The sequence below is a fragment of the Rhinichthys klamathensis genome, unplaced genomic scaffold (assembly GCF_029890125.1).
Source record: "Rhinichthys klamathensis goyatoka isolate OS25496 unplaced genomic scaffold, OSU_Roscu_1.1 h1tg000269l_1, whole genome shotgun sequence".
Lineage (NCBI taxonomy): Eukaryota > Metazoa > Chordata > Actinopteri > Cypriniformes > Leuciscidae > Rhinichthys > Rhinichthys klamathensis.
Window position 1 is genome coordinate 1,743,257 of NW_026606789.1, and position 16,169 is coordinate 1,759,425.

A 16,169-nucleotide genomic window follows, 5' to 3' on the forward strand; every position below is an offset into this window, starting at 1 on the left:
AAAGATTGGGGATGAAGCGGGAGAAACGTTGATAAACTTACATTTCGTTCAATACTGAAAAATATCGATAAAACATTTTCAATCTATTTTCACAATATTTATGAGTTCTAAGCAGTTTTACGCTTAGTGTATCAGTGTAAGCTTAGCAGCATGCTAACATTAAACCCTACTTAAATTGTGTGTAGTGCTATTGTTATGGTGCACACACCGCACAGAATGCTCCAAATAGGTTACAACGAGATTCCATGGTGGTTAGCATGCTGTCTTAGAAGGCAGCTCACTAGGTTTAGCAATAGCAAACAGAGCTAAAGATTTAACCTGTGGCTTAAATGTTACTAGCAGGAGTGAGACCCCCAGACAGTCTCGAGGCTTTAGTGAACTGCAAGAGGCTGGGGGGTGGGGGAGGGGGGCTAATGTAACCCTTCTCTAACCTCTTCCTGGCGCCCACCTATAATCCCATCCCACATCTGAAGGCAGCAACTAGGGAGAAGTGCATATCAGACACACATGAAGCACAGCATGCATCAAAAGACCATGATTAGTACGCCAAAGCACGTTCTTCATGACAGAAATCGAGCAGTGGCGCACACAAACCTCTTTTAAACCCAGACGTGTACTCACTGTAACTTCTCAGTCGAGCCAATGAAAATAAAACAAGAAGTGGGAAGTAAGCAGGTTACCTTCCCGACCACTGTGTTCCTGTGCCAATCTAAAAGTGTCCTACAGTAAAGCTCCTCTAAGAGAACGTTTCCGGCTATTGATTTCTCTGCTGAGAACGAGAGCTTAAAATACGGCTTGAACTGGCACGTAACTGTGTAAACAGTGGATCGGTGCCTAATTTCGCAGGCCTTGAAAGCGGGCTTTTCCTCCAGATTTCTTCTCTCAGCGCCTCTCCATCTGTGCCTTCTAAATGCCCAGCTGGAGGACGACAAGATCAGGCCTATCAGTAAAGCCCTCATGGCCTTCAAAACGCTTCAATGACCCGTTTCCCAAGGCACGGATCCTAAAACCCGAACCGCAGCCTTCGATAATGCTTTGTCCCAAGCCACCCTTTGTTTCCTTATAAAGATGAAAGAATAGCTCTCCCTCATAAAACATTTTTTTTAAAAAGAATACAAAAAAGAAGATATGGAAAGAACCGTTCGCTCGTCCAGTTTCTCATTTTCAGTTTTTCGTCTCTAGGGGATGGGGGGGAAAAAAATCTTGCAGATTTAATAAGTCAAGGAAGAGAAAGTTCTAGACATAATGGTAAAGTACATGCAGCCATGATTACATACTTGGTATATAATTTAAAAAAAAATCTTCCAGCAGCTTGGCTTTGGTTATTGAGATGGCTTGCATATTCTCTCAGTAAAAAATGAGCCCTTTTTTGGAGCCTCTTTGAAATAGTGGGCTGCCATCCCCGAGGCCTGTGCTGCAGTGCCAGTCTTCAAGGACTCCAGCTGTAAGCTGGATGACAGCCATATGCTTCGTCGGGACTGCCACTGGGACGCGGTGCACGTAGAAACGGGTGCATTTGAAGTTTTTTCAGAGGTTAACGCATGTAAAAGAAAAGGAAAGCTGCGTAAGTGAAAAGAAAGCGACGCTGTAAAGTGGCGAAGTACGTTAATTAGGAGCTTGCGAGAGAGTGTATGTGGAAAAACAGGCCTAATAAGGTGTGAAGAAATAGCAGGACTCGGAAGAGCTGAGTAATTGCCGTGATCAGGTCTGAGAATCTCCGCACACCTCCGACCCTGGCGGTTCTGTGAGCTGTTATATAATATGTGGGGGATGTGGCTCTGCCTCTTGCTCTACATCCACACTGCAATTTGTATCATATTATACATTCATTCTCGTGGCGTTTAATTACTATTGCCACTGAAACACGATGACTATTAGCACAGGCTTCTCCTCTTGTGACAGCTTCCCTTCATGCTTTATCCTGACACGTCGCCCACCCAAGGCACACACCCACACCCACTCACAATCTCGCAATCCGTTACATGCTATTTAAAGAGCAGGTCTCTTGAGCCCAAGTAGATTTCTTTAACTTGGTTTGCAGTGCTTTCAGAGCGCAGACAGTCAGCCAACACACACTTCAGGGGGGCCGGTAAGCTTAGTTAGTGAGTTTAGCACGGTGTGAATGCAGAGAATTATTCCTACGATCTGCTGTATGCATGCTCATGCATATGGAGATCTCCATCCCTCGTATCGGGATTACAGGGTGTGTGAGAATCATGATACAAACGGTCGCATGAGCGTCTCCTACATCTCTCCGCTCCATCGCATCCTGCCAATATGAGAGGTGTTTGTGAGTTTCGGCAAGCTGTGCGTGTCTCACTTCTTGCATATCAGAGCAACGACTTCCCCCGCCACGTCCCCCTCGGTTCAGAGTCTTTCTCTCTTTCGTTCCCTACCTTTCCCTTCAGCTTGAGGGGAAACATTTATAAGTGTGTAGGAGAAGGTGCAAGGAAGAGGGAGAGAAGAAAATATTAGCATGACACAAGCAGAAATCCCCCTAGAGGCGGTGTTTGGTTTCTGAAGGAGTACTTATCACCAAACAAAGGCTTCAAGGGCATAGAAACTTTCTTTCTCCCCACGCATTAAGAATTTAACCAAGGAACTAATTCTGTTGCTCTCCCAGCACCGCAAGGGAGGAAACGGATGAGGTGAGACACCGTGAAACTGGACAAGAAAGACGAGCAGGAAAGAGGGAACGGGAAACAAAGATAGAGGAGGGAGGACAAAATAAACAAAGCTTATGCTCACTATCTCATGTTGGACACATTGAAAACAGACAGGGATGGCGAAATTCTGATTATAGGAGTTGGCTTTCAATATATGAGTGTGAATTTGAATTGAATCACAAAGGATTTTGAATTGAAATTTGAATTGGAATGAGAATAAGTGAAATTTTCTTAATTACAATTCAAAGGAATTCAACAAAGAAATGATACATTTTCACTATAATAGCTAATAATTGAATAAATCTGAACATAACAAATATATAACTATGACTAATTATATATATATTTTTTTTTATTAGATTTATAAATAATATTTATAAATATTGAAAACTAAATCTGGGGTAAATTAGGGAATTGTTAGAGATTAAGTGCTCTTTCACCATGGCCCATAGAATTCAGATTAAAAATGATTGAAAAATATTTATTCCATAAAATGTTATATAATATAATATATATATACTGTATAATTTAAATATTAATAATAATAATAATAATCATACACATGTATGTGTATTTAATATGTATGTGTGTGGTAAATGGCATTTTATAATGTATAAATGTATAGAAATAATATAATATATACAAATTCTTTTCTTAAAATTTCATTTAATTTAGATTCTACTACTTTAAATTCAAATGACCATTGTGCACCCAGTTTGCTACCTCAATTCAAATTCAGGAATTGAACTGGAATTTTGAAGTCATTCATAATTCAGTTATGAATGGTACATGAGGCTGAAAACTGAGCATAGAGCAAGAGGAATCCATGGATCCCTTCAGCAGAAGGGCGTCACACAGGCAGACGTTAAGACAAGCATTGCACATAGCTCTCTGAACAGACAAGAAAGAGACGCAGAGGAGGATGAGGGAATGGGGAAAACAAGGGGGAAGGCAGACGTGCATTACAGAAGCATGCTCTACAAAGAGCCTCCTAACAAACACACGCATAAGAGAAACCAACAAGGGCTTTTCAACTTACAACAGCGACCCAGATACAACCCTTCCTCACACAGCGAGGTGCAAAGGTTCATACTAATTATAATCACACAACCCTGGCTCTTCAATCTACTCTTCTAATTGGATTCATTACGCACATCTCACTATGCCCTCCAAAGTTCAATGGGTGCTTAACTTGTTATTGTTTCTTTTTTCGAAAATTAGAAAAAAATCTAAGTTTGTGCCGGTTTCAACAAGAGATGCTAATCAAATAAATATGCAAATGATAAATATTAATCAGAGCGCATTGTCACCTGGGGCATCGATTCCGAAGCACCTCTTTTCACGGAGCTCTTGCTCAATGACATTGTCAGTCTGAGCCCATTGTTAGTCTTTATGAGTTACTGCTATGGGAACAGAGAGACAGACAGGGAGAGACAGAAAGCTGAGGGTCTGTTCACTTCACACAAGCTATGAAACATCCTCCGGACTATAATGACAGCTGTGTATTTAGGTCAGCTTCATTTGCAGGATCCATCTTGCTCTGCCTAGAGAAACAGGCTGCTTTCTTTCCTTATCATTAGGAGTCCATTACGACCGCCACACCCATCGAGTTATGGATTTCTGAAATTACATTGGATGGAGCTGAGCCATGATAATGCACAAAGATCATCAGTCAAGGTCTCACAGACTTCAGTCAGAGTAGACACTGTATTTAATTTGAAGTAAATGAAAATGAGGCTGTGAGGAACAGAAATAGCCTGGTAAATATATTGTGCTGCTATGTACCTGCATGGGTGGCGATCATTCAACCACCAAAACGTTGAAAACGTATTCCCAGAGGACAAACACAAATTGGGAAGACAGGCCTAGGACCTAATTTAAACTACACAAAAACAGTATATACTGTACACACACATTTGGTCCCTACAACAGAATATAAACCTGTACACGCACACACACACTATTTATCTATCTATCTATCTGAACCCTGGCTCAGACACAAGACTCTAAAGCGGGGCAAAATAAATAAATAAATAAAAATCTTGCTTTTTGTGCAGATTTTTCCCCAGTCATTGATTTGACTAAACAAAATGTGGCAAATTCAAAATGTTTCATGCAACAATTAAATTAAGATTTTTAAAAGTAATCTAGCTAAAGTTAATGCAAAGCATAATGATATTTAATCATTCTCATTGACATGTACCCCATTCAACAATATATTTTCTTTTAGTTTTTTTTGCATGAAAAATGCCATATGGAGACTTTTAGTCATCTAATGACATGCTCTACATGAACTTATGGTGCGTTCACGTGCTATGGAAAATATGATATTTTCCACTTGTGAACTGGTATTTACCAGTGTGTTGCGTTCAAGTGCTTTTGTTGTCGTAATGTGGTAAAAAGATGGAGATCCAGACCTGTTATTTAGCTAAAACTATTTTAGATTGCAAAGTCATCTGCTACAGCAAGAAAATGATTTATCAAAACTCAAACGTAAATAATATATGCTGTATATTTTCTAGATCATGAATAGTACATATTTTTACCATTCACAACTCTTGCGTTGCTCTCCGCCATTTTGAAAAGGTCAAAGGTAATCTCATCTTGGCAACTCGTGCATCAAAATATTCTACGAGTTGCCCAGTGGAAAATACCACATGAGGGGGTGTTCATGTGCATTTTCCATGTCGGTTTTGGGTATTTACCATAATTACCATAGCACGTGAACGCACCATAAATGACAAAATAAAAAGCACATTCATCACACCGTTGTTTTTTTTGTTTTTGTTTTTTTTACATTGGCAGCACAAACCCTGCAAACATATTATGAATACTTAAAGGAGAACTCCGGCGCAAAATGAACCTTTGGTCTAATTACACATTGTTACCTAGTCAACCGTTCTCTGAGATTTGTTTTCATGATTATCGAATGTAAAGAGTTTTATCTCTAAAAACTGTTTAGCCTATAACGCTAGTATGTAGGGCATAGAGTCATGGCAAATAAAAATCGCTAGTTAATACCACTAACAAGGCTCAAAATAGCCCCACACTAACACGGCAGCGTAATGAGGGTCCCTACCTGCAAACCGAAGCATTGAGAACTTTGTCAGAGTCCAGACAGTTTAATAAGAAGATACTTTATAAAGACAGTCCACTTCGCGTATACAGGCAGGAGCCATCTTTGAAAAACAGTCTCGACAAGTCAAACTACGAACGCCGATCCAAATGCCGATCTAAGTCTCTCTTTTTTAAATTATTTTTATTTATTTATTTTCTGTGTTGCGTTCAGTGCTTCTCTTATGCACTCAGTGCTTTCTTCCGGAAACAACGGACCATATGAGATTCCAAGACACAGTTCAGCTCACTTGGATCGGCGTTCGTAGTTCTACTGGTCGAGACTGTTTTTCAAAGATGGCTCCTGCCTGTATACGCGAAGTGGACTGTCTTTATAAAGTATCTTCTTATTAAACTGTCTGGACTTTTGACAAAGTTCTCAATGCTTCGGTTAGCAGGTAGGGACCCTCATTACGCTACCGTGTTAGCGTGGGGCTATTTTGAGCCTTGTTAGTGGTATTAACTAGCGATTTTTATTTGCCATGACTCTATGCCCTATATACTAGCGTTATAGGCTAAACAGTTTTTAGAGATAAAACTCTTTACATTCGATAATCATGAAAACAAATCTCAGAGAACGGTTGACTACGTAACAATGTGTAATTAGACCAAAGATTCATTTTGCGCCGGAGTTCTCCTTCAATATAATCGTCCATGATCCATCCCTATCTGGATCTTTTTCATTCTGTCACTCCTCAAATCATTTTGACACAGGTGTTCTTAGACTCATCTGCTGTCTCTCACACATCCAAACAACAGACCGAAAAACCCACACTGACATTAATAGGACCTGAACTCTGTACACACCACCATGTTTTAATGCTCCATCAACAGAATGCAGATAGACTTTCAGATGAGGAAGCAGCCTGTTCTTGTGTATATCTTCAGTCCTTAGTACTAAATCTTTCTACTTTCACAGTGTTTTCTGTTTTCCTTATGAGCTGCAGTCTCTTGTTGACCTTTCTCAGCAATACACATTTCTTTGATTTTAGAGCGAATCGTGTCTCTTGACGAGCGCTGCTGACACAGTGACCCAGCTCTGCTTGTCTCCAAAGACAACGGGAAGCAGATGAAACCATGTCAGACACTGGAAAAAGTACTGACATGCTCAGCGATTGAAACGACTCATGTACAAACAGAGCGTCTCTGCTATTGATTAGCGTGTGAAATGAGGTCCATTAGACGTTTCCCACTGTGGGAAAGGTGAGCTTTGTCACGCCTGAGTGTCTTCTAGAGGACCAACATGCACTTTAGTAAACATAGACTTCACTTGGGTCCTGTCTATATGAAGGAGGTATATAATACCTAAAGGAAGCTAGCTGTTAACATTCCTATTTATGCAACTATCTTGACAACATACACCAGAGCTTACGGGAACATGCTAACCTGCAAAACCTGGTCTGTATGGATATTAACAAAAAGAGAGGAAACTTAACTAAGAGAGGAGACAAAGAAGGTGACAAAAGCAAAACAAGACGACGAAGCAATGCAACCTTTTTTCTGCATTTACACATTAAACTGAGAGCAGGTGTCCAAAGACTTTTGCTCATCAATGCTCTGTATCTTCCTCAGCATGAAAGGCAGTCAGCCTGGCTCAGGTCTGCCACGAAGCTTTTGATGTTTAATTAATGTTCTGTTTGCGGAATATGCAAATGTAAATAAATGTATTAAAAAAAAACATACTGTAACTTGCCACCAGTGAAAGCCTGAAAGGACCAAAACATTTACTTTGTCGGAAATAATGAAATAAAGCCAAAGACATGAGCACTACTCCGCTTTACATGTTAATTTATGCATCTTTTCGCTGAAGACTGGAAAACAATCCTAATGAGTCATAGAGGCTGATAGTGAGAAAAGGAAAAAGAAGAGAGAAGGACGGAAAAAGGAAAGATGCATCAAGCACTATAGTTGCAACATACAGTATGTGCTGCCAGGGAGTAAGACACATATAGCATTCAGAATAAATGAGAGGGATATTTCTGTACCGTTAAAATGCGTTGAGAATCTGATTCCAGCCAAAACAGCCCCGGATACACTTCCCATAATTAACACAATGTCCAGATCCTTTCTGTAATAACTGCTGCAGTCATTTTGAGGTGTTTAATGTATTTTGTCTGTACTTGCATAGTATGGACTAAAGTACATATGGTAGAGGTCAGAAGAAGACATTATAAAAAAATAAAAACAAAAAAAAACCACGTAATTAGCAAAATGGTTATTAATTCTCTGAGAAATAATTATCATGCATGGATTTTTTGCCTGCATATTCGGACATCCATACTGCTTATCGAATACCGTATAGCAGGGAAGTACGCACTATGATGTGCCACACAAGTATGCAAACGCTTCAAGCTAAGCAAGCTCGATTTCATACATTTTCTTCTTCTATGGTGAGATTCATTTTCTATACTCACGGTGGAGCAACAATATGAAGATAATCTTGCTGAGTAACTTCCCAGCAAGTAATTTTGTGTTAAAAAAAAAAAAGTTAAAACAAGGCAAAATTTGGGCTGTCAGTGAAAATTTAATAGACATCTAAGACAACCAAAGCCCAAGAATAGACGCACAGGCTACGCATAAAACCAAACACCTTGTAATCACTGTTGACTTTGTTTACATGATGGAATATCATACATCTCGCAAGTTATTTTGGAAAAAATGACGTGTAACCAATTCAAGGTTATTTTGGCCAGAAGTGGGTTACTCATAGCCGGACTATACCGGGTCTATAGTCAACCCAGACGGTGAAATGACGGCTATTGCTTGCTGGGTTAGATCTTATTAAGATTTTGGAAAGATCGTTTCCATTTTTGAATAGCAGCATATGGTTTGTTGCTGCCACAGTAATGCAAAGATGTACTTTAAGTAAGGGACTGCACACTTCCACATTTTGACAGAGCATTTGCATCTGCGTACTTGCGTAGATTCTGTTTCTGTCCTTAGGTGTAGCAGGGGAACTAACATAGCTCCTCACAATGGGGCTACATGCATGCATCCATGCAAACAGGTAGTGGGGCAACAAACGGGGTCAGACGTTTTGGGAAAAGATTCATCCAGACAAACACAGCACTCAGAAGAAAGAGAAGAGCTCCATGACCTCACTTCCCCTTTACATAGCGCAATGAGGACTAGAGCTGCAGGGAGGGCCACTCCAACCATCCTCCATCACGCAAACAAACACAAGAAGAGACAGACGAAGAGATACAGGTAGAAAGTAGACATCAAACCAGCCCTTTGAGGGCCCCCTGAAGGAGACCCACGGGTCAGAATCCCAACAAGAAAGGTCAGAGGTTGAACTCTTCCCAGCTCACAATGAGAGGTGTGTCCGGTGGCGGGCCTGAGCAGACGTCACATAGACAAAGACAGACAGAGAGACAACACTGGAACAGAAAAAACACGGTTTAAAAACAGCCAAAAAAGGACATAAAAGGACAAAGGGGGGAAATGACAAGACATTTGAACATTGAACGACTGGTGTGGACGACTGGCACTGGAGGGGTGAGGAGTGAGGACATGAATGAAACATGAAGTCAGTGTTTCATGTGTCATCGGAGCTGATGGCAGAATGAGAACGTCATGGCAATGAAAGAGAATGAGCACCTTCCACAAGAGTTTCCCAGCAGAACATAACCAATAACAAGCAGACATACAATGCTAATTAAACAATAGCGTTCTTCGCTAACAAAAAATTAAAAGAACACACAGCAAAGCATCTGTATGGAACCATTCCCCTCACTCACCACATGGCCCTTGCTGTTTGATGGGAATGTCTGTCTTGGTCCGGCACTCTTCAAGCCTCCTCTCGCAGTCATTGTGGTACGTCTTGCCGTCCTTTCCGCACAGGGGCTTGTACGTGCCGTCGCATTGTATGGGGTCGCAGGAACACCGAAACTCTCCGTTTTCCAGCAAACACTTGGCGTTGAACTTACAATCGTTGGGACAGCTCCCTGGAGACCAGATACACACGTATACATGCGTCAACGATGTGAAGAACGGCGGTAACCGTCTTGGTGCTAATCAACACTGACTGCAGGCATCTCTCTTTCTACCTCGCTCAATCAGACATCGGATATTGACTTACTCAGGGGGTTTTGAATTAATTACCGTGTCTGATTATTTAATCAATTATCTAATTCCATTCAGATTGATTTGAGGTGTTTTTTTCCCCACTCAAAGTTGTGTTAAGCTGTCACGGACGAGCCATGGCAGTGTGTAATTACAGCAGCCTTTCATCTGTTTGAGTAAATTAAGAGACCTATTATGTTATTGTACAATCTGAGCTTGATTTATGTTTGATTGCATTATCTAACCTATCTTTAAGGATGTGACATACATGCTGATGAGAGCGGGCTCATAGGAAGCTATAGGAATAGGGGTGGAATCTCATGAACTTGATTTTTTTTTTTTCATGTGATTTTACTCCACATGAAACAGCGTTCACAACCCAGATACTTTCACAATGTGACGTATATATGAGTAAACAGAATATATAACGAGAAAAATCTAGGGCAAAACTTGATTTCATTGATTGGATTGGGAAAACTTGTTCCACACAAGAACAAACCTAAACGAGAGATTGTAGCTCCCCCTCTGTAGCTGTTTGTAATGTAGCATGTTATCACAATATTTAGTTAATCAAAAAAAGCCTTTCTTAGTAAGTAAGCATTGTGCTAAGCTAGCAAGATAAGCTGTTAGCTAGCTAACCAAATATTACCAAAGCTAAAAATGGTCAAATTAAACATTTGCGTTCTGTTGTACTTTCTTTTAGCCTTCAATCAGCAAACTAACAGTTTAGCATACAATCATAGCATACTGCTAACTGCCACTAAAAGGCTCTTTTGATTAATGATTAATAAGCTCCAACTGGGTGTTCCATACAAGATTGGACCTAAATGAGAATTCCCTGTCGATTGTAAAGGAATGCTGCTGGTGTTGTAAAATATACCCTAACAGAAACCTATGCCATTTAAAAGTTGTTTGTAAATGTCTGGTCGAAAATGTAGCATGTTATCACATATCAACTAACGAAAATAGCCTTTCTTAAGCAGTTAGCAATGTGTTAAGCTAGTAGGCTAATCTGTTAGCTAACTAATCAATTATTAGCAAAGATATGACCAGATTAAACATTTCTCTTTCTTTGTTATTATTTAGCCTTCATTTAGCAAACTAACAGCTTAGCTTACAAGCATAGTATAGCATAGTATAGTTAAAAAGGCTTTATGACTGATATCGAGGCTGAAGATCACGATCACCCTCAACAGATCCCAGAGTTAATGCTTCTTTTTCAAACAAAAGCATAATTAACATAAATCATTATGAAAGAGTGATTCATGTACTGAAACAATCCCAAACACACGCTAACATGTTAGTCGTGTATATCTTACAAAGTAAGACATTTATCGGACACAACTGCTGCTATCGCTTCTTGAGTTACACTGGCACACAAACAATTGCTCTGTACTGGGACAACAGTGGCCCACAAATAACACCACTATCGCTCACGGCGCAAACACAGTTCAGACACGGACACACACATACACACTAAACCACCGTTCATGCACTATCACAGGTGAACACACACTCTCTCTGCGCTTGCCACAGGGCTTTAGAGCGAGGCAGGGACGATCTTTTCATCACCCGTGAAGATACAGTCTTGCCACAATACACCTGCCAGAGCCCGACAGGCAAATTGGATTTGTGGAGATTGGTATCGTGTAGGCATGACAGTACTGCTAACCTGACTTAATTTGTCCAGAGCCTCCTCACCGCAGCCATGACAAAATAAATCAAATGCAGCCGTGGGGCTCCTTTATCAGACACAAGCATGAGCTCCTGGGAGCCGACGACATCTCCGTTCTGGGAGGAACTCACCTTTCTCCTTGCAGCTGCCTAAATAGACCTTCTTGAGCTCCAGATTGCTCTGCAGGGCCGTCCGCTCCATCTGACACTCGCTATCGTAGGTGCGGCCATCACTGGCGCAGATGGGCGTAGTGTCGGGCAGACAGGACTCAGCTGGGGAGAAGGTAAATTGCTTGTAGGTTTTTGGGTTCACTCGACAGGCCACACTCACACTATTCAGAGTGTCACTGCAAGGATCTGAGGATGAAAGTAAAAAAAAAAAAAAAACTGAGTTAGACCAAGAAAAAAAAATAGGATTATCAAACATGAGATGGTAATTCATAACTCTGATATAATGCAGATCATCAGATCTGTTAGCTGGCTAAACAAACATACCAATGCTAAAAATAAAGCATGATCAAGCATTAAGGAAGGGGGACTAGACTTTGTTCTCTATTAAATGTGTGCAAAGTTGCGTAACTGTCAAGAATATTTACTGCATTTGATGACAAATTTCTTAACCATTAGTAAAGTACTTTCTATACATATTATAAAGATGTCCATTTTTTCTAGTATTTCTTGGTCATCACATTCAAATCAGATGGAAACAAACACTTTTCTTTTGCCATATTGTTCATTGAACCATTGCAAAACTTCATGAAAATAATTCACAAAAAAATTACATGCAAAATCAGTTCGTGTTCACGTTCCTAACCCTAAAAATGAATGGTAATAATGGGGAGAAAAGTGTGACGTGAGCCAAACTCGAACATTCATCGCGCACATGAACTTATTCAATTTTTAACATTTAGAATGTTACAAAAGATTTCCATTTCAAATAAATGCTCTTCTTTTGAACTTTCTATTCATCAAAGAATCCTGAAAAAATGTGTCATGACTTTCACAAAATATTAGTATTAGTATTTTCAAAATTGATGATAATAATTTCTGAAGGATCATGTGACAAGGAAGACTGTAGTTAAGTCTGCTGAAAATTCAGCTTTGCCATCAGAGAAAATTTAATCAAATAATCAAATTTTAATTTGTAATAATATTTAACTTTTTTTACTGTATATTTGATCAAATAAGGTAACCATAACAGACTTTCAAAAATCTTAACAACCCCAAACTTTTGAACGGCAGTGTGCATATAATTTTCCTGAAGATCTTACTTACCGGTAACTTATTTGATTGGACTTAAACTCATTATGACAGCACACCTTTAGGACCAGATTTTCTGATATCTGTACACACGCTATATCTACACGCCACAGATCTGACAATGGCTCTTTTTTTTTTGACGAGAATGTTCTTTTTCAAAGCATCTTCTAGGCACCATTGATGGAGCTGTTGTCAGTGGAATGTCATTTATTGAGAAGAAATAGTGAAATGTGAAAAGATAAGAGTGACAGCTGATGGGACGGGAGTGATGAGTGTGTGGGCGTTGATGGGTCTTTGTGGCTGCAGGGGGCTCCAGGCCCTGGCCCTGCATGGCAAGATCATAATTGTAATAGAAATGCCATGATGGTTATTGAAATAAGTGTGACAGTTTCGCCAGCCTCCACACTTTTCAGAAACAAGACAACACAAAGGACTTATCAGCCGGTGTTGTTCTAAGACAATGCCGAGCCGCGAGCGAGTCCTACAATCGTGGGAGAGAAAGAAGCGCGGAGACAGAGAGAAAAAAGGACGAGTGAGACAGAGACAGAAAGGACAGAGGAAATTAGACACGAAAGACAAAACAAACAAAACAAAGATCTAGAAGAGAGGAAGAAACAGACAAATAAAGAGAACAAGAAAATAAGCGGGAAATGAAGGCAAAGCCACAGAGATAGAGAGACATCAGGAGAGCAAATAACACAAAGATGGACACATTCACACAAGGGATATATGAAACGACATAATGAACTACACTCTTAAAATAAAAAATAAAGGTTCTTTATTAGCATCTATGGTTCCATGAAGAGCCTTTAATATTCCACTGCACAAGGTTCTTTATTGGAAAAAAGTTCTTTAGACTTGTTATCGACAACAAGGAAATAAGTGGTTCTTTTAAGAACCATCCATTGAAAGGTTCCTTGGGGAACAAAAAAATTATTCTTCTATGGCACTGCCCTTTTGGAACCTTTATTTTAAGAGTGTAGCCAGTGGATTGTCTGAACAAAGTCGACTAATTACACTATAAATTGATAAGTCTGGTAACAACCCATCATAAATGCACACAAATCAAACTCAATATTTCTTATGCTCTGAATTAAAAACAAAGACACATGCATTGGACATAACATTTCAGGGAGAGAGGCGTGCTGAAAGGAAGTGTTGATGCCATGCAGGTCAGGGACTGGTGTATACTAACAATAATAAGGCGGCTCTCAAAGGAGGGTAGTGTGGAGCTCGACCAAAAGGGTCCAGCACAATGCGGGCAGCAACTCCAACAACATCTCGCCACGCAAGCCAGCCATTTCAACTGGATAAACCATTAGCTCCCATTATGAGAGGCTGGCTGGAACCAGCATTCAGTATATCGCTGCCTAACAGTGCCATGCAGGGGTGTCTGTAATTAGCCAGACAAACTGAGCCCCGCTTCAGCAGGGAGTGTGTATGAGGCCGCTCCATTAGTCCTGCCCCTGTATCTGTGTGCCTGACGGTTGCTGGCCAAGACCTTAATGCATGTGTTGGAGGAACAGTAGTTGTAACCACGGTTTACAGGGATGAATGTGTATACAGAGCCGGCCAAAAATGATGCCTCTAAGTGTGCTTTGAAATAACTGTGGCCCATGTCCTGCTGTACAATTGATTATGGGTTTGTTTTTGTTCCTCTATTCTCTGTGAAATTCTTTTTTATCTAAATCATATTTTTGACTTGTTTTCCAGAAAAATATCCTTAAAACAAGATACATTTACTAGACAAAATTAATCTAGTCAAGAAGCCAAAATGATCTCATATTTAGAATGTTTACATGTTTTCCTGAAACAAAAAGCAAGACAAAAAATATATATTATTATTATTGTAAGTAAATGTATCCTCTTTTAAGGATGTTTACTTATAATAATTAACACAATAAGTAAACCATGACATAACTTTCACATATATGTGTCAAATGTTTAAAATAATACCAAAGTCAATGGGGTGTCCCTCAGTGATAAAAATAACATTTGTATGTGTTGGCTGTTTTTGCATGATAGAATCAGAGAGTCAGTAACCGCAAGGATGGTGTCTCTAAGTTAGATTTAGAGTTGCTCTCTGTCCTCCTTGGTGCTTTGTACTCCCATGGGGATTAAACTGAAAGACACTCTCCACTGAGAAACATACTCCACACTTCCTCAGGGACCCGAGGCATTCATCCAGCCCTGCCGCCCAGAGAGCCATCATTTACAAGAGGTGACTTCCCTCTCAGTCTGTCTGACTCGCTTTGCCGCAGGATACACCACAATGTCACACAGACAAGACTCAAGCCTTTCTTTCCGAAAAAATAAATAAATAAATAAATAATAATAATAATATTATATATATATATATATATATACATATATATGTCCATACACATCCATTTCCATACACATCCATAAAACACTTCATAAACCTCTCTAACATTTCTTAGATTTGTGCATTGCAAACAATTCCAATGCCAACGAAGTAAATATACTTAATTTAAGACAAAAACTCTCGGAAAATTGATAAGTAAATTGATATTTCTTTAACTGACAAGACAAAAATACAAATTAAGAATTTTTTCTTTTGAACTCTCTAAAGAAAAGAGCCTGATGATCATCTAACCACGCTGCATTCTACACAAGATAAAACCACCATGTCTGGTAACCCCCCCCCCCCAAAAAACAGCAAGGTTAAATAAGAGGGAGTGTTTGATCTTCGTTAAGCAATAAGAAAACAACGGATCCCTGAAAACTGAAGATGCCTAATGATCTGAGAGTGCAGCGTACAGAGGTCCATAAACACTAGAACACATATAGGGAGACATAAAGCAGGACTTAACCTCTGTAACTCATGAGTACCGATGAATAAAAGAGATCAAAATAAAACTCTGAAATGTCAGAGAGGGGCGGAATAAGCTGAAAAAAGAATCTGACAGCTAGTCAGACAGTGTGGAAGAGAAATGTCATTAGGCAGTCCAGGGTGGGAAGAGGGCTTTTCATGAACGGCACTCTGTCCCCATGACTCAAACTCTCCACTAACATGAAACAGTGAGGATTTAATCAAAGAAGAGCTCAAAAATCCAGACAGCTTGCATGGCGAGGTGTGACGTGCCGGGAGCTTTCAGCGGAATAATTGATCTGCTGAATTTTTAACTCAAAATTCATCCACAATACTCTATAACAAGCATTCAAAATCGAAAATCACACTGGGGTAATGCAATAGAAGTAATGTGTTACATAATCACAGAACTTCTTTCAACTACTATAACAAGAAATGACTTGTTAACTTAACTTAATGTATTAATGTAATGTAAGGCAAATAATTTATTTAATACCATAATATTAAAGTTTCTTAAATGAGGGGCTTTGTAACTTTTTCAAATCTTTTTTTGGGAA

General features: G+C 39.7%; 1 protein-coding gene across 14 annotated transcripts in view; it reads right to left on the minus strand.

Annotated features, from left to right (window-relative positions):
- The window catches only part of agrn (agrin), a 244,172-nt gene that overhangs the window by 69,688 nt on the left and 158,315 nt on the right, over window positions 1–16,169 (minus strand). For all 14 annotated transcript variants that reach the window (XM_056268101.1, XM_056268104.1, XM_056268113.1 and 11 more), the window contains 2 exons: window positions 11,652–11,876; window positions 9,521–9,727 (listed from right to left, as the gene is read on the minus strand). In XM_056268101.1, the coding sequence (XP_056124076.1) occupies window positions 9,521–9,727; window positions 11,652–11,876 (432 nt within the window). The remainder of the gene's footprint in view (window positions 1–9,520; window positions 9,728–11,651; window positions 11,877–16,169) is intronic.